The sequence below is a fragment of the Natrix helvetica genome (genome assembly GCF_964273705.1).
Source record: "Natrix helvetica genome assembly, chromosome: 13".
In the NCBI taxonomy this organism is placed as follows: domain Eukaryota; kingdom Metazoa; phylum Chordata; class Lepidosauria; order Squamata; family Natricidae; genus Natrix; species Natrix helvetica.
In genome coordinates, this window is record NC_138557.1 from 5,932,836 (window position 1) to 5,956,486 (window position 23,651).

The 23,651-nt window shown below is 43.2% G+C and overlaps 1 protein-coding gene across 1 annotated transcript in view; it reads right to left on the reverse strand.

Moving 5' to 3' along the window:
• Positions 1-15,202, reverse strand: part of LOC309398532 (uncharacterized protein) — a gene marked incomplete at its 5' end in the record, with an annotated part of 36,616 nt that extends 21,414 nt beyond the window's left edge. The window contains 13 exons of the mRNA XM_081965498.1: positions 435-509; positions 1,152-1,271; positions 2,577-2,676; positions 3,924-4,051; positions 4,769-4,870; positions 5,820-5,900; positions 6,824-6,947; positions 8,445-8,524; positions 10,173-10,329; positions 10,561-10,704; positions 12,456-12,663; positions 12,792-13,002; positions 14,999-15,202. Coding sequence (XP_081821624.1) covers positions 435-509; positions 1,152-1,271; positions 2,577-2,676; positions 3,924-4,051; positions 4,769-4,870; positions 5,820-5,900; positions 6,824-6,947; positions 8,445-8,524; positions 10,173-10,329; positions 10,561-10,704; positions 12,456-12,663; positions 12,792-13,002; positions 14,999-15,202 — 1,734 coding nt within the window. The remainder of the gene's footprint in view (positions 1-434; positions 510-1,151; positions 1,272-2,576; positions 2,677-3,923; positions 4,052-4,768; positions 4,871-5,819; positions 5,901-6,823; positions 6,948-8,444; positions 8,525-10,172; positions 10,330-10,560; positions 10,705-12,455; positions 12,664-12,791; positions 13,003-14,998) is intronic.
• Between the last annotated feature and the right edge of the window lie 8,449 nt (positions 15,203-23,651).

The following is a 23,651-nucleotide window of genomic DNA, read 5'->3' on the forward strand; positions in this document are numbered from 1 at the left end:
ACATAATTTATAACGTTGGCTTTTCCTCCTTACGCCCCCTGGCGGAGTACTGTGAAGCCGTTACCATGGCAACTCCACTGCGCTGTACAGTAGAAGCCATTTTACTGATTGCGGAATGCTCTTCAGAGGTTGCATCAGGTCCAGGAAGCTGCTCTGCTTTCGGCTTTGCAAATGGAACCAGGACGTGCAGAAATCTGCCAGCTAATCTGCAAACGGTGACCCGGGGGCGGGGGGGATGAGAGAAAGAGAGATGAGACAGAGAGATGACAAAGATGAGAGAAAGAGATGAGAGAGAAAGATGAGAGATGAGAGAGAAAGAGAAGATAAGAAATGAGAGAGGAAGATGAGAAAGATGAGGGAGAGAGAAAGAGACGAGAAGGAGGAGAGAAAGATGAGAGAAAGAAAGAAAAAGAAAGGTGGAATTAAATTTGTCCCCATTCGCGTTTTCGCAGTTCGTTCCTTCGGATTTTGCCACTGATGGTCTTGGGCAGTTCCTGAACGAATTCCACCTTATGAAATAATAGAAAAAAGAATCATAATTCCTAAGATTGGGGAGATTGAAGTAATTCCTGAACTACGACCCCAGCTGAGATCGGAATTTCCGCCTCTAAGCATTGTTAAATGAGTCACACCCTTTTTTTTTTGCCATGGTTGTTAAGCCGCAAACACCACAACGCTATTTCATGGAAAAAAAGGACTAGAATACAGATTAACAGACTTGGAAGGGACCTTGTAGGTCATCTAGTCCAACCCCCCACCCAATGGACTAGGGGTGACATGATAGCAGTGTTCCAATATCTCAAGGGCTGCCACAAAGAAGAGGGAGTCAAGCTATTCTCCAAAGCACCTGAGGGCAGGACAAGAAGCAATGGGTGGAAACTAATCAAGGAGAGAAGCAATGTAGAACTGAGGAGAAATTTCCTGACAGAACAATTAATCAGTGGAACAGAAGTTGCCTCCAGAAGTTGTGAATGCTCCAACACCGGAGGTTTTTAAAGAAGAGACTCGGCAACCATTTGTCTGAAGTGGTGTAGGGTTTCCTGCCTGAGCAGGGGGTTGGACTGGAAGACCTCCAAGGTCCCTTCCATCTCTGCTATTCTGTTATCGGCCCTCAGAGCAGGCTTCTGTACGATTCACCTTGTAACACTCACCTTTCTGGGATACTTATATGGGGCTGTCACTTTCTTGACATGATCTTGCAGCTCCCGAATTAATTTCTCTGGGTTGTATGATGCGAACTCAGAAGACAAAACCACAAATGCTTTTGCCACCTGGAAAAGAAAACCATCCAGAGCAGCTAAGGACCAAGAGGTCAGACTAAAAGCAGACAAGGTTTGTTGATGGCTCAGTGGCTACGATGCTGAGCTTGTCGATCAAAAAGGTTGGCAGTTCGGCGGTTTGAACCCCTATCACCATATAACGGAGTGAGCTCCCGTGACTTCTCCCAGCTTCTGCCAACCTAGCAGTCCCAAAGCACGTAACAAATGCAAGTAGAAAAAATAGGAAACACCTTTGGTGGGAAGGGAACAGCGTTCTGTGCACCTTTGGTGTTGAGTCATGCCAGCCACATGACTACGGAGACGTCTTCAGACAGCGCTGGCTCTTTGGCTTTGAAACAGATGAGCACCCCCCCCTAGAGTCGGGAACGACTAGCGCATATGTGCGAGGGGAACCTTTACCTTTTACAATTAAATCAGGAGAAATTCTACGTCTGCGTCCAACTTTTTCTAGTAGCACTTAAGCAGGCCGAACAGAATAACGGAGTTGGGAAGAACCTTGGAGGTCGTCTAGTCCAACCCCCTGCTCAGACAGGAAACCCTATACTATCTCAGACAAATCTTGGAGTCCTAGTGGACAACCATTTAAATAGGAGCCAGCCGTGTGCAGCAGCTGCCAAAAAAGCCAACGCAGTTCTAGGCTGCATCAACAGAGGGATAGAATCAAGATCACGTGAAGTGTTAATACCACTTTATAATGCCTTGGTAAGGCCACACTTGGAATACTGCATTCAGTTCTGGTCGCCACGATGTAATAAAGATGTGGAGACTCTGGAAAGAGTGCAGAGAAGAGCAACAAAGGATTAGGGGACTGGAGACTAAAACACATGAAGAACGGTTGCAGGAACTGGGTATGTTTAGCTTAAGAGAAAGAAGGACTAGGAGAGACATGATAGCAGCGTTCCAATATCTCAGGGGTTGCCCCAAAGAAGAGGGAGTCAAACTATTTTCCAAGGCACCTGAGGGTAGAACAAGAAGCAATGGGTGGAAACTCATCAAGGAGAGAAGCAACTTAGAACTAAGGACGAATTTCCTGACAGTTAATTAATTAATCAGTGGAACAGCTTGCCTCCAGAAGTTGTGAATGCCCCAACACTGGAAGTCTTTAAGAAGATGTTGGATAGCCATTTGTCTGAAACGGTATAGGGTTTCCTGTCTAGGCAGGGGGTTGGACTAGAAGACCTCCAAGGTTCCCTTCCAACTCTGCCATTGTATTGTATTAAATGGTAGTGCCATCTCTTCTTAAAAACCTCCTTAAATCTGCAATTAATTTGCAGATTTATCGAAAAGCTTCATTACCTCCCTTCGGACGATATCCGGACTGCTGACAACAGCTGATTCGACCACTGCTGGATGTTCAATTAAGGCGCTTTCCACTTCAAAAGGCCCGATGCGGTATCTGGGGAAGAAGGAACCAAATCAGTGTTTCTCAAACTTGGCGACTTTAAGTCCTGTGGACTTCAACTCCCAGAATCCCCCAGCCAGCATAGCTGGCTGGGGAATTCTGGGAGTTGAAGTCCACAGGACTTAAAGTCGCCAAGTTTGAGAAACACTGAACCAAATGATCATCTCTAAATGGAATGTAGGACTTTGGGTGTAGGTGTGGCATTTGGCAAATGGGACCCAGAACAAAAAACCCCAAACCTGTATATTTAAATATAATTACAATTCAACCGCCTAGTTTTTGGACGCTGCTTCTTAGCTGATCTGGTCTTAATTCAAAAAGTTTGAGCAAGGTTGGATCTACTTAAATGGAAAACCAAGATCCCCAACCAGGATTGGAAATTGAAAAAAAGAACAAGGAATGAAAGAATATTAGAAAGAAACAATCAAAAGACTGGAGGCTGTTAGCTGATCATCTTAGCAACTCAATCTAGGTGGCAACTAGGAACTGAAAAGAAATATTTCGCATCATCCAAAAGACTCCACTTTAATTTATTTATTCTCCTATCTTTCGTATTTTAATAAGGTAAAGGTTCCCTTCGCACATATGTGCTAGTCGTTCCTGACTCTAGGGGGCGGTGCTCATCTCCATTTCAAAGCCGAAGAGCCAGCGTTGTCCGAAGACGTCTCTGTGGTCATGTGGCCGGCATGACTCAACGCCAAAGGCGCGTGGAACGCTGTTACCTTCCCACCAGAGGTGGCTCCTATTTTTCTACTTGCATTTTTTACGTGCTTTCGAGCTGCTAGGTTGGAAGAAGCTGGGACAAGTAATGGGAGCTCCCTCCGTTACGCAGCACTAGGGATTTGAACCACCGAACTGCCGACTTTTCTGATTGACAAGCTCAGCGTCTTAGCCCCTGAGCCACCGCATCCCCATAGTTTAATAATGAAGTTTAATGAAACCAATGATAAGTCAGGGTTGGCAATTCCTATATCCTTTCCAAGATTCTTTATTTATCCTCAATTCTACTGGATCTTTGACTAATTCTGGGTTCCTTGATTTTGAGCAGCTATGTGGAGTGTAGCAGAAGTCAACCCAAGTGGAGTTGGACTTGGCCAACATTGACATCTGGAAGAAACCAGAGATCAACAGAAGAGTCTTTCAAGACCAAGCTGGTTTCGACTTAGAATGATGCTAACAATGATTTGGGGATGCTTTCCCACCCTCCGACTTTTTTCTAACGTATGTTGAGATGGACCAACCCTGAGGAGATGATGACATCATCAGACCTTCCAATAAACCAGAAATAGCCATCTTCATCCATCCAGCCTCGGTCACCAGTGATGTAGAAGTTTCCCCGGACAACTGTTGAGGTTTTTTCTGGGCTGTCCTGGACATTAACAAAATGACATGGATGATGGATTCTACCGGCACGATTTTAAACCACGTTCTGCAGTGTTAATGTGATGATTGTAAGATGTTGTAGAGGGAAAGAACAATAAAAAAATTTGGGGGGAAAATAAACTATGTTCTGCAATTCCCAGGAGCTTCAAGCAATGCAGTTTAACCAGGGACCTCCTCCTTCCATTTACAACCTTCTTCATCCTCCTCCTCCTCTTTTAACGACCCCATAATCCCTTGCGGGGTGGAGTCTGGGCAATTGAATGGAGCCAGATGCCCTTCCTGTTGCCAATGAGGAGGTTTTTTTTTCAATGTGCCCAGAGAGAGAAATATCTGCCTCTACCTAGGATTGAACTCACAGCCTCCTGATTCTGAGGCAAGGACTCCACCTCTAGGCCACCGCGCCACTCAATTATAACCTTCACGTTGACAAAGAGAATTTGCCCCCTCTCTAAAAATTACTGCATCTTAGGAACCCTGTCACAAGACGTGGATCACGAATGAATGGAAAGGATCACGAATGGAAAGTAGGGTACTTCATGCAGCATTGCCTACTACCCATGGGTCGATAGCAACTCTCCTCCATATGATGGTCTCCGGAATATTCCAATCATTTCTGCGCAATGAGGAAAGACACAAATAACAATCTCACTTCCTTCACTGAACTTTCTGACGGATGGAGAGGACTTCCTGGTTCCTTGCTTACCACATAGTGAGAGAAGAAGCTAAAGGGACGCTTGGATTTTATCCTGATAGCGATGTCTCCTTCTTCTCCACGGGGCAAAATCTTGCCATCTTCATCTACAATCTAGAAAACCGCGAGGAAGATGAAGGAAGTGTTACGGGTAAGGAAAAGCAATGGAGTAAAATTCCTGGTGAGTTTTTTTGGGGGGTGGGTGGGAGTCCATGTCATTTTCTTGGCAAGAAGAGAGAAGTGGGCTTCCCACTTTAATTGCAAGTATTTTTTTTTCATTTATTTATCTCAAATTGGCCCTGGGAATCTCCTGAGCTCACAAATCCCAAGTCCTTATCCTGACCTAGGCTTCCCCAGCAGCACAAGTCCTCGTCCAGATAAACCCCTTTTATTAATTGACAGTGAATGCCTCTCCAGCAAAGTCTTTCCTCTCCCATAGTCTTTCAAGATAGTTCACAATTACCGACCTTTATCAGGCTTGGAGAGTGGCCAAGCCGATATCTTTTAAACGCCGCAATACTTGGCAAGAATGCAAGAATGAACGAATTGTCTCCTGCAAACTCCACTCCCCTTTTGCTCCTCTTCTATTTCCTCTAGGAGGGGCCATTCACTGTCCACCTGTGGCTTTACTCCCAAGTCAATCCCTGTTCTTTAGCTGTTCCTTTCGTTTTGGTAGTTTTGCGCATGCGCCCACTGGGAACAGGCTCCAGCTGTTCGTCTGCCCCACTGATGTCTGACTCTGAAGGCAGCTGGTAACTGGCATACGGCTCTGGCCCCCTCTCTGCCTCTGACACAGAGCCCTCATCAGAGCCTTCCCCAGACTCCAGGACTGGGCCATGTTCTTCCCCAACCTCCTCACTGTCCGAATCTGCTGCCAGCTCCACTGGCCACTGGCGGGCCAAAACAGTCCTATCCAAGTCGGATCCTACTTATCATTGCTTGCCATCAGTTGAAGTTGATGGGGAGGCTGAAAAGAAAAGCCACCCCTCCCACATGTTTTCCTCCCCTGCTAAAAGTAGACCTTCCAATCCTGATCTCACCTGAGCCAGGTAAACGGTCCTACCTGAACGTCGTAAGATGGAACAGCAGTCCCCATGGAGCCCGGTTTAACTGGCTTCCCCTTCTCGTTGGCTGTTATCATCCCCTGCAGCAAACAATTTTGAATACTCCTGGAATTGTCCTTCTTTTGGACATTTCCATCCTCCCATGGTCGGTAAAATGAGGACCCAGATGGTTGGGGGTAATAGGCTGACTCTGTAAACCGCTTAGAGAAGGCTGTAAAGCTCTGTGAAGCGGTATATAAGTCTAAGTGCTATTGCTATTGCTCTTTTCTTCCTTCCTTCCTTCCTTCCATCCATCCATCCATGGTGCACAGGGGTTAGACTGCAATATTGCAGGCTAATTCTGCCAACTGCCAGCAGTTTAATTCTCAACAGGCTCAAGGTTGACTCAGCCCTCCATCCTTCTGAGGTGGGTAAAATGGGGACTCAGATTGTTGGGGGCCAAGAGGCTGACTCTATAAACTGCTTAGAGAGGGCTGTAAAAGCACGATGAAGCGGTATATAAGTCTATAAAATCGCTATTACTATTTGGACTTTTTAAAAAAATGTTCCTTCAATGAGCAATCCCCAGTCTTTAAATACCATTCTGTGATAGAAAACATGATCTTTTCTATAATACCTTTGAGTGGGCTTCCAAATTATATATTTTTATCATACGGCTCCATGGCTTTCAGCTGATACCCCTACCCTATAGTTGGGAGATCATACCACAAATTGGGGACCCGGTGGCTCAGTGGCTAAGAAGCTGAGCTTGTCGATCAGAGAAGTCAACATTCAGTGCTTCAAATTGCCTTTACCACATACCGTCCTTGCTTAATTAATTTACCCAGTTTCTTGGTTCAGACAATGCCCTGAACTGTGAATGAATAAGACGGGTTGCATTCACACGCAGCCGTTAAAAACAATGACATCAATAAAATCTCCGTCCTAAATTTAACCACCTTTATCTATTGGGTCCTTAACTATCCTGGTTAAGAGAAAGGAGCTTTTATGAATAGGCACATACGACTTCGGTTTGTCCGTAGCCTTCGTAGATTTGCAATCCGGTTTCTTTTTTCCATTGGGACACCACTTCCGGGGTCATTGGCTCCCCTCCAGTCAAACAGTGAGACAGGCTCTCGAATGTGTAGCTTTAGGTGGAGAAGAAGAAGAAAAGGGATTGGTTTTCTATTATTATTCAGAGCCTCTACCATTAAGCAGGGTGTAATGAGGGGGGCGGGCTTTGTGCTCTCTGAGCTTGGTGGGGTTTTCTTGCAGACGTTTCATTACCCAACTCGGTAACATCATCCGTGCTAGAAGTGAGTGGGGTTTTCGGAGGAGGAAGAAGAGGAGGACTTTGGGGTCCTTGGTGCTCTCTGAGCTTGGTTGTTTCTTGTAGACATTTTGTGACCTACCTAAGTAACATCATCAGTGATAGAAGTGAGTGGGGTTTTCAGAGGAGGAAGGGAGAAGGGAGAAGGAGGAGGAAGAGGAGGAGGAGGAAGAAGAGGAGGGCTGTGGGGTCCTTGGTGCTCTTTCAGCTTGTTTGTTTTCTCACAGACATTTCTTTACCCAACTAGGTAACATCATCAGTACTGGATAAGCTGCAAATATTCTCCTTTATTACAGTGTAACGGCTGCTTGCAAATTCTAATCAGAATTACAATAGAGACAGCCTTGGGTTGGTGTTGCTAGACCAAGCTGTGTGTGCTACGAGTCTGTTCTGCAAATTTTAGCTGGTTGGCCCCTCTGCCTCTGCCTGAGCCTGTATAGATAGATTTCACTTCTCACTTTAATTTTTTTAAATTAAAGTTGATTATAAAATAACGTACAAACAGAAATTAAGAAAGTCAATGAGAGAGGAAGAGAGGTACAAAAAGAAAAGAAAAAAGTATTTCGGGATTGTTTTTAGACTGCATTATCCCCAGAAGGGATTCTCATCTTTCTCCGTTAAAAAACAACAACTCAAAACTAAAAACAAAAATGCAGTGGGAAAATAAACCACTCGTACAGATGACAGTTGAAAGTTTTCCCGAAGAGAGACAAGGGAAGGACTGTCCGAAACGTTGTATAGGTAGTTCTCGACTTACGACCACAATTGAGCTCCAAATTCCTGTCGCTAAGTCAGACATTTGATAAGGGAATTGTGCCCCGTTTTATGACCTTCCTTGCTGCAGTTCTTAAGCAAATCACTGCAGTGGTTAAGTTAGTAACACAGTTGTTAAGTGAAACTTGGCTTCCCCGTTGACTTTGCTTGTCAGGCGGTCGTAAAAGGGGATCACCTGGGAACATGAGTCAGTTGCTATAATTATCTGAATTTTGATCTCATGACTCTGGGGATGTCATAAGTGTAAAAAGCAGTCGTAAGTCACTTTTATCAGTGCCGCTGTGACTTCAAACGGTCACTAAACGAACCGTTGTAAGTTGAGGATCTCCTGTATAAAGAGTTCCAGGCTAAAATCCTGCTGAGAAAGTCGACTGACATAGAAGAGGGGAAGCTGAGCTCTCTGTCCTGTGCTGATCACTTCCAGCAGGCAGCCAACTCTCTGAAGTTTTTCAGATTCCTTTGGCCTCACCTTGACCGATCAATCTATCATCAATCTATCAATCAAACATACAGATGGATTAACTGAGAACCAGCTACCTACCTGCTAAGGTCCTCCTGCACCAGCATGCGGTAGGCTGTTGGAGCAATGCACAAGGTTGTCACTGGGTACGTGGAAAGAGTCTAAAGAGAGGAAAAAAGGAAGGAGGAAGAAACGGGTGTGAAAATGATGGAGTTGCACCTTCCTCCTTCTTTAAAGCTCTTCCTGAGTTGAAGATTATTACCTTCTGGATTTTGCTGGCCTAGCCCGTGAAGAGATAGGCGGCAAATGCATTTAATAATGGTAAAGATAAGGATGGTAATGATGATAAATAATAACAATAACAAGAACATTCTGACTCTACAAAAAACCACCCTACTTGGAACAGCTTATATCCTCCGACGTTACCTTAACAGTTCCTAGGTAGTCCTTGGTTAGGACCCGAGCTTTTGAGCTACCAACCAGCCCCAAAGGCTGCGAATCTCACCAAAGATTAACCACTAATATTAATAAGAATAATAACAATAACAACAACAACAACAACAACAATAACAAATTAATAATAATAATAACAAATTAATAATAATAATAATGATAAGGAGAAGGAGAAGGAGAAGGAGAAGAAGAAGAAGAAGAAGAAGAAGAAGAAGAAGAAGAAGAAGAAGAAGAAGAAGAAGAAGAAGAAGAAGAAGAAGAAGAAGAAGAAGAAGAAGAAGAACAACAACATGAAAAAGTCGCGAAATACCAGGACTTAAAAATTGAAATTCAACAATTATGGCGCAAACCAGCAGTGGTAATTCCAGTGGTAATCGGCACACTGGGTGCTATTCCAAAAGCACTGGAATTACATTTAAAACAGTTAAAACTTGACAAAATCACCATCAGTCAAATGCAAAAAGCTGCACTGCTTGGATCCGCACACATATTACGAAAATACGTTACGACGCCCTAGGCCCCTGGGTGGGGCCCGACTAGTAATCAGTGCCAAATCCGGCGAAACAACTGGCCGCTGTGATACAATTGTATAATAATAATAATAATAATAATAATAATAATAATAATAATAATAATAATAATAATAATAATAATAATAATAATAATAATAATAATAAAAGCAAAGCTATGTATGGCCAATACTTGAACAATATTGAAGGCAAAGCTGACCAAAAACTAACTTGGAATTGGTTAAGATCAGGAGTACTGAAAAAAGAAACTGAAGGCTTTATTTTGGCAGCTCAAGACCAAGCCTTAGCCACAAGCTGCATGAAGGCAAAAATCCAACATGTTACCACCAACAGCAAATGTCGCCTCTGTAATGGGAAAGATGAGACAGTCGACCACTTGATCAGCGGGTGCAGCAAAATTTCACAAACTGACTACCTACAACGCCACGACCGCGTTGCTAAGTTTTTGAATGTTCAGTTGGCTGAGTTTCATGTTTAATGAATAAAGTCTATAATAATAATAGTATAGACGGATCGTCATTTGGAGCACAACACGCCAGATATCACGGCTGTCGAGGGCCAAAGAGTACAGTTTATTGATCTCGCTGTACCAGGAGACGCCAGAGTCAAAGAAAAAGAACTAGACAAAAATCACAAAATAACGCAACCTGGCCATTGAAACTACACGGCTATGGATGAAACATGTAACAGTGCTACCCATTGCGATCGGGGCACTTGGTACCATGCCCAAGAGTTTTACAAAACGCATCAAGAAATTGCAGCTTCAAAAGGTCATCATACATTCCCCCCCCCACACACAAACAATGATTGGATGTATAGTTCTTACTTTTAGGATCTCCTTTGGGTCAAACTCTGTCATGCTGTGTATGAAAACACTGCTTCCACGAAGCCAAGGGCTGAAGACACCTCCCATAGCGCCCTTCACCCAACCAGTATCGGACATGTTCCATAGGACATCGGAAGGTTTCAAGTCCAGCCAATACCTGCGAGACACAGACATTTTAGCTGGGATTCTGGATTGCCTTCAAACAAACAAGATCTCACCTCATTTTTAGGTGGCCTTAAATTTTCTACAGAGTTCCACAGGTCCTCGGCTCTTTGTTGACAATTGTCTTCTCCAGAGGCCTTGCATGAAACTCCAAGAGGTTGAATAGACTGAATTCGGGTTGGTTGGGGGTCAGGTTCAAGACCTGCACGAAAATTAAGAAGGATACCTTCCCACCAGGGCTAAGCCCAAGGTTAAGCTGGTTTGAGAGTGCTCAGCCATCTTTGGAGAACCTGTGGTTCCGCTGGTAAAGAATGTAACCATTGGATCATCGCTCTGGGTTTGAATACAGTTGTGGCTGGAAGGAGCTGCCCTGGAAGAGACCCAAGGAAGGACATCAGTCATGAGCAGAAAGAAACTTCATGTTCTGGTCTGCTGGCAGCTAAAGAGCAGGGGTCGATTTGGGAGGAAGGCCACAGGTGGACGATGAGTGGCCCCTCCCACGGGAAATAAAAGAGGAGCGAAAGGGGAGTGGAGTTTGCAGGAGACAATTAGTTTGCTTAATTGGTTCGTTACTCTCCGAGACTCCTTGCCAAGTTCTGCAGAGATCGGCTTGGCAGCTCTCCAAGCCAGATAAGGTCTGTGACTATAAATCCTCCCTTGAAAGACTTTGCTAGAGGTGAATGAGCGGAATTCACAGTAACTTAATAAAAAGGGGTTTTTCTCGGGACCGGGAGTCTGCTTTGTGGTTTTGGGAAGCCTAGCTCAGAACACTTCATCCTTCTCACTTAAAAAACTGAAAATTGATCAACAAGATTAACTGATTAACTGATCGCCCCACTCCTAGAGGGATGTTTTATCTTCGGTGTTGACCATCTCGGAGCTTCCTGTTGCCTTCCCTGCCTGAATAAAGTAATTATCTGCCAGAAATTCAGAGCGGGGTCTCATGTGTGTTGACTGGAAAGGAAAGCTAGCTGAGTGTGCTGAGAATTATTCCCAGGTAGGTGTTGCATTTGCAGACTTAAATGCCTCTCTCTGACCTACAACGATGATGGAAAGTGGCACTTGGGAATACAAAGGGTCTGTGTTGTTTGGTTTAAGCACCTGCTTATTTTGTTTTCACAATATTTAAAAAGCACAGCCACGTCTGTTCTAGCTTGTTTTTCTCCCCCCCAGGAAGTAGATTTCCAAATGATTGCTTTACAAAATTGCTACCTTTAGCATTTCGTTCGCAATTTTGCATTTTGATCGCTCGCTGGTGCACGGAGAAGCTGAACTCAACGGGACGTCAACCACTGCAGACCCACAACTCTTTCCAAACGGTTTTGAACAGTTGCATTCACAGATTTCTGGAGCACCATATAGACTCCCGTGGAAGGTTCTCACCTCGGATCTAAGAGCTTATCTACCCTTGCCAGATCCATTTCCCTTCTTCTCAGGTTCTCAGGTACCCCCAAGGTTCAAATGATCCTACTCTGGACCCATGATGTGAAGACCCAGCTCTTGTTCTGACCCAGGCTTCCTTAAAAAGCAAGAAGCAGAGTGTTGGTCCCGACAAAACCTCTTTTACTTGCACGCCTGTGAATTCCTTTCATTCACAGTCAGCCAGGCTTAGCAAACAGTTTTTCAGAGGAATATTTATCAATACAAACATTATCTCGCTTGGAGAGATGCCAGATAACTAGTTTCCAAACACAAGGCAAGGCAACGTTTGGCACAGAGTCTCTTATAGTCACAAACAGAACTTTCCACTCTTGAAACGACCGAAGGAACGCTTTGTTTCCTGCAAAAGCCCACTCCCCGTTCACTCCTCTTTTGTTTCCTGGGGATTTTGCAGTATCCTTTCCCTGCCATGCCCCCCAAGCCATGCCCACAGAACAGTAGTAAAAAAAATTGAATCCCACCACTGGCCCTCCCTCCCTAACATATTTCTTATCCATTCTATACAATGGTGTGTGTGCTATTCAGAAGTTGTGGGAGCTTCATCATTGACGGCTTTCAAGAAAAGACTGGACTGCCACCTGTCAGAAAGGGTGTAGGGTCTCCAGCTTGGGTGGGGGGTTGGACTAGATGACCTACAAGGTCCCTTCCAACTCTGTCCATCTGTTATTCATTATGCCTTACTCAAACAACTCATTGAAATGTTGCCATCCTTCTCGCCCGCTTTCAGAAATCAACAGCTTGGCTCGCAGAGAAGGACACGACGAAGAAACACTCTCCACCGCAGGGGCCAGCGAATCATTCGTGATGATGCCTTTCACTTTGGAAACCTGGAGCCTGTACTGGATATCTTTAGCTGTCAGCTGTGGGGTCCCTGGGATGAAGACGATCCCTGGCAAGGTCAATGAATGCATGAAGAACTTTGAGGACGTTGCTCATTCACAAGACGCTTTGAAAGTCATCTTGTTCCATCCCAAAAAAGGTCTTCCTATATCCTAGGTGGGTTTTTATTTTTTTTACCTGCTCTGATACATGCTACGGTTAGCATCCACCACTCTGGGATCCGAGGCAGAATGAGCATTACTCGGTCTCCTCTCTGCAGGTCACAGGGTCCTGTGAGGACGTTGGCCGCTTTCCTGGAGACAAAGCCCAGTTTTTCAAAGCTCCATTTCACTTCTCCTCCTTTTCCATCAATCCACCAGAGAGCTGGGTGGAAGGGTCTCCCCCCATCCTGCAAAACAATATTGAAAGAGACTATGGGTGAGGTCCATGGTAGACAGTTGAAGGTTGAAGCTGTGGGGGTTTGAGGCTGTAACAATGGAGTTAGTTTCCTCCACCGTATTAAGGAAGCTGATCTGGGGAGGTTCAACCAGACAATAGAAGAAGGTTTCTCCATTGGGATGGTCAACCAAAAGTGTATTTTATTTTATTTTATTTATTTATTTAGTTTGTCAAACATGTGCGAGATAACAGGGATAAGTATAAACATGGACATGAACAAGGGAAATGGGCACGAATAAATGGGGACAATAGGACAGGGACGGTAGGCACGCTGGTGCGCTTATGCAAAGAGGTCCCTTTACGGACCTCTTAGGAATGGTGTGAGGTCCACGGTAGACAGTTTAAGGTTGAAGCTGTGGGGGGGGGGTTTGAGGATGTAACAACGGAGTCAGGTAGAGCATTCCAGGCGTTGACCACTCTGTTGCTGAAGTTGTATTTTCTGCAATCAAATTTGGAGCGGTTTACCTTGAGTTTGTATCTATTGCTTGCCCTTGTATTATTGTGGTTGAAGCTGAAGTAGTCATTGACAGGTAGGACATTGTAGCAGACAATTTTGCGTACAACTCTTAGATCAGACCGTAAGCAGTCTAGTTCCAGGTTGTCCTAGTCCAAAATTTTGAGCCTGGTGGCATAAGGGATTCTATTGTGAGCAGAAGAGTGGAAGACTCTTCTCACGAAATACCTCTGGACTGTCTCAATTGTATTAATATCCGATATACAGTGCGGATTCCAGGCAGACGAGCTGTATTCGAGGATTGGTCTGGCAAAGGTTTTGTATGCTTTAGTTTGCAGTACAATGTTACCGGAGAAGAAGCTTCGCAAAGTTAGGTTAACAACTCTTAATGCTTTTTGGTTATGTCTTTAGCTTGTAGAATGAGAAAGGAAAATAGAGAAAAGCAAGCTAGGCCTAATAAAAAAAAATCAGAATGGTTTTGTCTTCCAGATGTGTGGATTTCATCTCCAGATCGGTTTGTCGTTGGCTTCAGAGTTCTGGATGTTGTAAATTCACACATCTGGAAGATTGGGGACGATTGAGGAAGGATAGTGTAATGTTTTTAATCTCTTTGGTTTTATAGTTTTAATAAAAACTTTATGTGCTTTTTAAATTGATGATTGGCGGCCGCCCACAGTTCGTTAGAAGATGAACTGCTATATAAATGTTTAAAATAAAATAAATATTTTAGGAACGTAAAAAAAATTATAGTGAGCAGGGAGTAACGAATTTTATTCTAGTTATGTTTTAAAGTTCTAAATTGATGCATGAAAATAGAACTATATTCATGTTACTGCTGACATTTTTGAATTTATAATTCTTGTAAATTTCTTATTTACGTTATGCTATTTTAAAAAAAGAATACAAAAGAGAGAAGAATGAAAACAAATAAACCATTTTTAATTTAAAAAGTTAAGATAAACTATCCTAAGGAGAGAAACCTCACATGGACAGACGAAAATGTTGTACTTATTGATCGCAATGTTAATGTGATTTTATACATTTATACCTATGTTTATGATTTGATTTTAACGTAAGCCACACAGAGTTGCCTTGGGGGAAGATGAGCAGAAAACAAATTTAATAGTTAAAAATAAGTGAAATAAATAAAAAGCAAGTATGCAGGTTAAGAGGTTAATTAAGTGGTGAGATGCGAATTATGGTTATAATTTCCAAATTTACATTTGCCAAAGTTCATGCAGTCTTTGTGAACTGCAGAAGAGAGTGGAGACCCAAATAATATTTTCTTCTGTGGTGCCCCTCTCTTAATACTTTTTTAGTTGTTGAAAAACTACATGGTTTGCTTAAAATTTGGGGCTGACAAATTATCAAATCCCAATCGGGTATGTTGTCTCATTTCTCTTCAGTTGTTTAAAGAAAAAAAATGAGATATCGGGACATGCAGATCAATCAGGACCCTCCTTCCCCTAAAATTCCTCAGAAGGAACCTTACCTTTTCAATTTTAGACCATTTATCAAGCACGTCACTCGCAAAATTAAAGTACTTCGGCAATTCTTTGTCCCCGCGGTTAATGGCTTCAAACTCGGAAAGATTGAAAGACGTAAACAGCCTCACGGCTTGGGGCAGCGATCTACCAAATCTCCTGCTATTCCAGACGGACTTCAGCAACTTATGGTTGATGAATAAGATCTTCATGGCTGCGGTGAAGACCACGCAGTATCTTAAGAGTTGGTTCTTCAGGGAAGGAAGAGATTAGACATGGATTGTTGTTCTGACCCCCCTTCCTCCATTGCCCACACAGAACACACTCCAGAACAGTACAAGGGAACAAGGTTTATTGCACAAACAAACAAGAGGTTCCGTGGCAGCAAGCCACCAAGACAAAACTCACAGGAACAGAACACAAAAGCAGCTATCCAGCTTGCTAGAATTCCAGACTAGAACTTCTGGCATAAGTCTTCTGTTGACTGCTGCAAAGGGCGTATGCACTGTCAACCAACACTCCAGAAGATAGGCTTAAGATACAGAAGGATCTTGACAAACTTGAACATTGGGCACTATCTAATAAAATGAAATTCAATGGTGAAAAGAGTAAGGTTCTACATTTAGGCAACAAAAACGGAATGCACAGGTACAGTATAGGTGATACCATACTCAGTAGTAGTAACTGTGAAAGGGATCTTGGAGTCCTAGTGGACAACCATTTAAATATGAGCCAGCAGTGTGCAGCAGCTGCCAAAAAAGCCAACACAGTTCTAGGCTGCATCAACAGAGGGATAGAATCAAGATCACGTGAAGTGTTAATACCACTTTATAATGCCTTGGTAAGGCCACACTTGGAATACTGCATTCAGTTCTGGTCGCCACGATGTAAAAAAGATGTGGAGACTCTAGAAAGAGTGCAGAGAAGAGCAACAAAGATGATTAGGGGACTGGAGACTAAAACATATGAAGAACGGTTGCAGGAACTGGGTATGTTTAGCTTAAGAGAAAGAAGGACTAGGGGAGACATGATAGCATTATTCCAATATCTCAGAGGTTGCCACAAAGAAGAGGGAGTCAAACTATTCTCCAAAGCACCTGAGGGTAGAACAAGAAGCAATGGGTGGAAACTAATCAAGGAGAGAAGCAATTTAGAACTGAGGAGGAATTTCCTGACAGTGAGAACAATTAATCAGTGGAACAGAAGTTGCCTCCAGAAGTTGTGAATGCCCCAACACTGGAAGTCTTTAAGAAGATGTTGGATAGCTATTTGTCTGAAACGGTATAGGGTTTCCTGCCTAGGCAGGGGGTTGGACTAGAAGACCTCCAAGGTCCCTTCCAACTCTACTATTGTATTGTATTGTATTAACCCTTTTATAACCTGAAAAGGGAACCTCCCAAACAGCAGTTGAGAGCTCTTTACCGCCTATAAATACGCCCACGCTCCTTGCGTCTATGGGCGCGGCGGTAACGGGCATCCAGAAACTCCCTGCTACCTGGTGAGACATGTGTTGATTCTTCTCCTTCTAAAGTGTCTGTTAGCAGCAGGTAGGGTCCAGGAAATAGTCTTACTCAAGAGAAAAAGGCCCATGCAATTCATAAACTAGTGGCCCAAACCCATTGAGATAAACGAGGTGGGATAAGGCATAGGTGTTGTTGGCCTAGCAATCTGGAACAATCTCTACTATTCTTAGATTTTCAAGCAGATTTGTGATTTAGCATGATCTGGTGGGACTGTGACTCCCCATCTCTTAAAGGAAATACGCACGGTGTATCTTCTGTGTAAGGAGAAAGGAAGCCAGAGTGATGATTTATAAGCTCCATCGGCAACCAGCCCTTCCCGTTCCTTACCTCTTTCCAATCTTATGATGAGTCAGTAAAAACGTCCTGTTGACTAGCTTCTTCGAGCTTTTTCTACACCGGCTTGCAGTTTGAGGTTGGCGTACCCCTCAGTAGACACAAGAGATTGAACGTGGGATCAGTAATGGATGGGAACCGAATCCATCAATAATCGATAACCGATGGAAATTGAACAAGGAGAGCGTTAACCTGGAAATAAGGAGAAATCTTCTGACAGTGAGAACAAGCAACCCCTGGAACAGAAGTTGCCTTCGGAAGTTGTGGGAGCTTCATCCCTGGAGGCTTTCAAGAAGAGACTGGATTGCCATCGGTCAGAAATGGTGTAAGGTCTCCTGCTAGGGCAGGGGGTTGGACTAGATGACCTGCAAGGTGTCCCTTCCATCACTGTTAATCTGATGTTCTATCGTCATGTTAGTAACATTGGGCATCGCTCATTCCTTCGCCTCTTTTCAAATCCCACTCCCATATAATTATTCCCAAAACACCAATCACTTGCAAATTCATATCTAACCTGACCAGAAAGAGACCTTATAAAGTCAATGTTCTCCAAGGTTCCTCACTGCACTCTTGCGAGGACAGATAAGCAATGACGGAAGCCGTAGCAAAGCAGGGGGAAGTCATCAGCTAGAAATGGCAATGAAGGGTAAAAATGACACCGTTGTCCTTACCTGAAAGTGATCAGGGGGGAACAAGCTGTGTTTAACTTGTCTTACAGACGCTTCTACGGGTGGATGGAAGTGGCACCTCCTCTACTTCTCTCCTGTAAACACACTTTCGAAAGCCCAGAAGATTTATCTTTGTGCCGTAGGTGGAAAAGAATTATGCATTCATGGGAACAGAGTTTTTTTTTTAATTTCTCCAATTCCACCCCTCCTTTTTCTTTGTTTCTTCTTTTTTTAAAGGCAAAACAGTGAAAAGGAGAAGAGAAGGGTATCATTGCCCCAGGATTAATTCCGTGCAGGTGACCAAGTCATGTAATCTCCCCAAGAGGGGTGGGGCACGGTAGAGGGACATTTCACAGACCTATGTCTCACCTCCAGAAGTTGTGGGGTTATTAAGAAGAGACTGGAAAGCTATTGGTCTGAAATGGTATAGGGTTATTCTATTCTATTCTATTCTATTCTATTCGACTCGACTCGACTCGACTCGACTTCTATTATTTCTATTTCTAATTTCATTCTATTCTACTCTACTCTACTCTACTTCTATTATTTCTATTTCTAATTTCATTCTATTCTATTCCATTCCATTCCATTCCATTCCATTCTATTCTATTCTCCTTCCTTCTTTCCTTATTATAGTCTATACTAGTCCTTTCTATTCTATTCTATTCTATTCTATTCTATTCTATTCTATTCTATTCTACTCTACTCTATTCTTCCTTCTTTCCTTATTCTATTCTACTCCTATTATTTCTATTTCTAATTTCATTCTATTCTATTCTTCCTTCTTTCCTTATTCTATTCTATTCTATTCTATTCTACTCTACTCTACTTCTATTATTTCTATTTGTAATTTCATTCTATTCTACTTTACTCTACTCCTATTATTTCTATTTCTAATTTCATTCTATTATATTTCTATTTCTATTATTTCTGTTTCTAATTTCATTCTATTATATTTCTATTCCTATTATTTCTATTTCTAATTTCATTCTATTCTATTGTATTTATTCTATTCTATTCTTATGCTGTTCTATTCTATTCTCCTTCCTTCTTTCCTTATTCTATTCTACTTGACTCTACTCTACTTCTATTATTTCTAATTCTAATTTCATTCTATTTCTATTATTTCTATTTCCAATTTCATTCTGTTCTGTTCTGTCTATTCTATTCTATTCTATTCTCCATCTTTCTTTCCTTATTCTATTCTATTCTATTCTATTCTGCTTCCTTCTTTCCTTATTCTGTTCTACTCTACTCAACACAACTTCTATTATTGCTATTTCTAATTTCATTCTATTTCTATTATTTCTATTTCTAATTTCATTCTATTCTATTCTATTCTCCTTCCTTCTTTCCTTATTCTATTCTATTCTAGTTCTTAAAGATTAGATGATCTCTTGTTTTGTGGGTAAGTTAAGGGGGACCAAAGAACATGTTCCTAACATCCTCCATTAAAAGTCAAACCCTCACTGAAGTTCACGGGATTTTATGGTGCTTTGTCTTGATGGACCTAGGGAAAAAACGCTGAAGCTAAAAATGACCATTCCAATTGACCCATAACTTCAATTTAGCTATTCCCCGTCATGGACAGTGTCTGACGGAGAAATAAGTGGTTCTCAACAGGCTGCAAAGCGGCAGCTGAGATCTCCTTTATGTTTGTGTGTTTCTAAAGCAGCCTCAGTAGAAAAGAGCACAATTTAGTGTGATAAACAGGCAGGCACTCCAGGGAACTCATTAGAGGTGACTCATTGCTATCAAATTGGCCTTCACCAAGGGGTGGCTTGCTCCTCTCCCCCCCCCTTTTTGCTCCTATTTTGTGCGGAGTAGACATACGCTGGCAGAATAGTGTCTCCTTGTTCCTCAAGCAAATTAAATTGCATCTTATTATTATTACTAGGTCTTCAGAATAGTGTTTCCTTGTTCCTCAAGCAAATTAAATTGCATCTTATTATTATTACTAGGTCTTCAGAATAGTGTTTCCTTTTATGAGCCTCTCACTTTTTTCTCCAAATCTGCCATGGCCAAAGAAGTACACCTTCCCACCAAAGGTGCTTCCTATTTGTCTACTTGCATTTTTACATCCTTTTGAACTGCTAGGTTGGCAGAAGCTGGGACAAGTAACGGGAGCTCACTCCGTCATGCAGCACTAGGGATTTGAACCACGATGGAGGAAGCAAATCTGCAAAGCCAAGTACTGTGTTTCCCTGAAAATAAGACAGGGCCTTATTTCGGGGAGGTCTTATTATACAGATAGTCCTTGACCTACAATCTTTTGTTCAATGACAGTTCGGAGTTACAGCCGAGATGGAAAAGGGACCTAGAACCTGTTCTCAAAGTTACAACTGACTCAAACACTCCTGGGTCATGTGGTTGTGATTTGAGCATTTGGCAACCGGATGGCATTTACGACGGTTGTAGTGTTTTGTGATCTTGTGATCCTGATTTGCAACTTCCCCGCCTTCTTGCGGCAAGCAAAATCGACGGAGAAAACTTGCTCACTTACCCAGCCGCGGGGTTCACTTAACAATTGCATGGTTTCCTTAGCAACCAAATTGAGGTCCGGTCATGGGACGAGCCCTTTAATGACCACATCGCTTAACGTCACTTAAATTCTGACCTCAGTTATGGTCCTAAGTCGAGGACTATCTCTGGCCCACTTAACAATTGCATGATTTGCTTAACAATCACAGTAAAAACGGTTGCAAACACAGGTCCTTTCAGAGTTTCACATAATTTAACAATTGGTTCGCCTAGTGAACTGAAAATGTGAGCGCGCGGCTTCAAACACACAGAGATTTCACGTGCGCAGCTTCCGGCACACCTTGTCGGGCAGCCATGGTGAATAGAGCGGGTGAGGCGCAGAAATCAGCTGGGCTGAGAGGGGAGAGATTGAGATATATAGGACAGGATAGCGTCTGGGCAGGTGGGCGAGGCTAGCCGGTGGTAAGAATCAGGGGTGGGCTGCTGGGGGTTCACGGGGATTCAGGAGAACCTCTAGCTAAGATTCTGTGCAGTTTGGAGAACTCCCAGATCCCACTCTTGGCTGGCCCTGCCCACCACTCCCCTCCCAGGAGTCTTCACGCAGCCCGTTTCGGATGCAGGTAAGTGCAGGGCACACCCGGAGGCTGGGGGAGGGTGAAAAACAGGCCTACTGGAAGTTTGGGAAGACTGGAAATTGGCACGCTTCCAGCCTCCAGAGAGCCTCCGGAGCCTGGGGAGGCCGTTTTTGCCCTCCCGGAGGCTCAAAAAAAGTTGGAGCCCCGGGAGAGCGAAAACACGCCGCCACCCCTGCTGTGGTGCAGGAAGCCGACGAGGCCATGCCCACCATGGCCCCGCCCACCCAGCAACCAAGCAGATAACCCCCTGCTAAAAATTTTGAAGCCCACCCCTGCTTGGAACTACTGATTTGTTTGAGTTGGTCTGAACCGGCAGCAGCTGACCTCTGACCGCATCACTTAGCAACCTAAATTCTGCTCTCAATTGTGGTCATAAGCCGAGGACTACCTGTATTCTAGAGAAAGTACAAAAGCCCAGGGGTTCCTCCGCCCTGAAAGTTAGAATCCTTTCCCCCAGGTGCAAACAGGTAATCTGTTCTTTCTCAGAAGCAATTAACTGCTTAGCCATTGGAGAAGCGAGCTATTCTTCCCTAATCCAAACCTGAGATTATTGAGGTATTTAAAATCCTCCTAGGGGAGAATGCTTAGCGTGGCTCCTTTGGGGAAACGGATGTGTTTGTTTGCACTCCAATTAAATTTATTTTTTCCTGAAACGTAACAGACCGCTTTGTAACTTAATCCATTTCCCAATTGTGGCGATATGCCCCACCGAGTGCGTTTCCTGCGGAGAAACAAAGCCAGGTTTCCAATGGAGGCGAAATCCCCTTCCGTTGGAAAATTGCTCTTCATTTTAAAGGAAACGATAAGAGTGAAAAAATGGACGCGGCAAAAGGAAACTCTGTTGGATCCAGAGAAGACATTCAGAAAAGAAAACGAGGCATTTGAGATGCCTTAGAAATTGAATATCTGTGCAGAGATGGACAAATTAACTCTAAAATTAAAAGATAAAGAGGAATCGGGATATTATGAAACCTGGAATAATTGGTATGAATGGTTAGAAAACAAGAAAAATAATTAAGACAAAAACAACATATATAAATACGTATAGAACTGTGTATAAAAATATGTAAATATAGAAGCGGAATATTATAAACATGTATAGATAAGATGATATAACAAGGTACAAATGTTAACATAATGACTGTAATATATGGTGAAAAGAGAAAAACATGTATAGATAAGACGATATGACAATGTACAAAATGTTGACATAACGACTGTAACATATGCTGAAAAGAGAAAAACAATAAAAATTACTAGGCAAAAAAAAGAAGAAGAAAGAAATTGAATATCCCACTTTCCAGAGTGATGTATTAATTTTTCTAATTGGCCTGCATGCGTTGAAATTGGATAGGGTAGACATAATTGTATACACAAGACGTTTTATAAGCTAAAGAGGAATAGGACGAGAAAATCCTGCTGTGGACGTTACTTAGTCTTGGAACGAAATGTTCAGAAACTCAATGGAAACAAGCTTGGGGAGCAACACAGCCAAAATCGCAAAGTCACAGCAGAAATTGGGACTGTTTTTCCCCCCCGATCAGATTAGGGAATCTTCCTAAGAAGGGCTTGAGGGATTTAGTGTTGCTGTTATCCAGATCAAGTCAGTTCACATCCTTTGATGGATCAAGAGACGGAAAATGGTTCTTCCAAGTTTCACAGGGTGATGTGAGGGGGTTGGTGGGGGTTGAGGACGGCAAAAGAAAGGGATTTGGGGCTAATACGGGCTGGGTTGCCCCAATGAAAATCTATCTGCTGAACAAAGCTCCGCATTGGCAACAGGAAGAGCATCCAGCCAGTAAACACTCCGCTAGCTCCATTCAGGTACCCAGACTCTACCCCGCAAGGGGTTATGGGGTCATTAAAACAAGATGATGATAGGCTGGGTTGCCCACCCTTTTCTAGAGGACAAATTGCCTGGTCCATATCAGGGGTGAAATCCAGCAGGTTCTGACAGGTTCTGGAGAACCGGTAGCAGAAATTTTGAGAACCGGCAAATGCCACCTCTGACTGGCCCCGGAGTGGGGAGGGAATGGGGATTTTGCAGTATCCTTCCCCTGCCACGCCTACCAAGCCACGCCCCACCCACAAAGCCACGCCCACAGAACTCATCATAATTTTGGGGGGGGATCCCACCACTGAATTGAGTAATATATAAACAAATAACCAACTCTTGTTGGTTTTCCCCATAGCTGGTGTACGGTTTGCTTGTTTATAAAATCTACAGCCCCCCCCCCACATCTTACCTCAAGGTAATTCTGGCGGCTTACAATCACAAAAGATAAAAAAAAACTATATACATTTACAAACACAAATAAGTGAACAACTTTACTTTTTATTATAACTTGTTATAATAACTTATAACAAATAAAGTTATAAGTTAATAAGTTAATACAGGGACAACTGTACGACCCGGATGATTGAGACAGAGGAATAGAGGAGGTGTGGACATAGAATGGATATTTGATTTTTGCACTTTCTCCAGTTTGAATTGTAGTGAAGAAAGCAGTAAACTTTTTCAAGCAATTTAGGAGGGTTAATCAGCCATTAGCAATAGCACTTAGACTTATATACAGCAGCGCAGTGCTTCGCGGCCCTCTCTAAGCAGTTTACAGAGTCAGCATATCGCCCCCCCCCCAACAATCTGGGTCCTCATTTACTACCTCACGCAGTAGTAAAAAATAAATAAATTGCAGGTCATCACTGGTCCATGTGTGTATTGATTTACTAAATATTTATTTATTTCTATCCTGCCTTTATTATTTGTACAAATAAGTCAAGGCGGCGAACATATCCCACCCAACCTCCTCCTCCCATTGTCCCCAGAACAACAACCCTGTGAGGTGGGTTGGGCTTAGATAGAGGGGCTGGCCCAAAGTCACCCAGCTGCTTTTGATGCCCACAGCAGGACTAGAACTCCTGTTGATTGGCCCAAAGTCACCCTTACAAAAAGTCAACGCTACCAAAGCAAAACAACGAAAAGAAAACCTCCGCCAAGTCCATTGCGAGCTCCGAAATCCA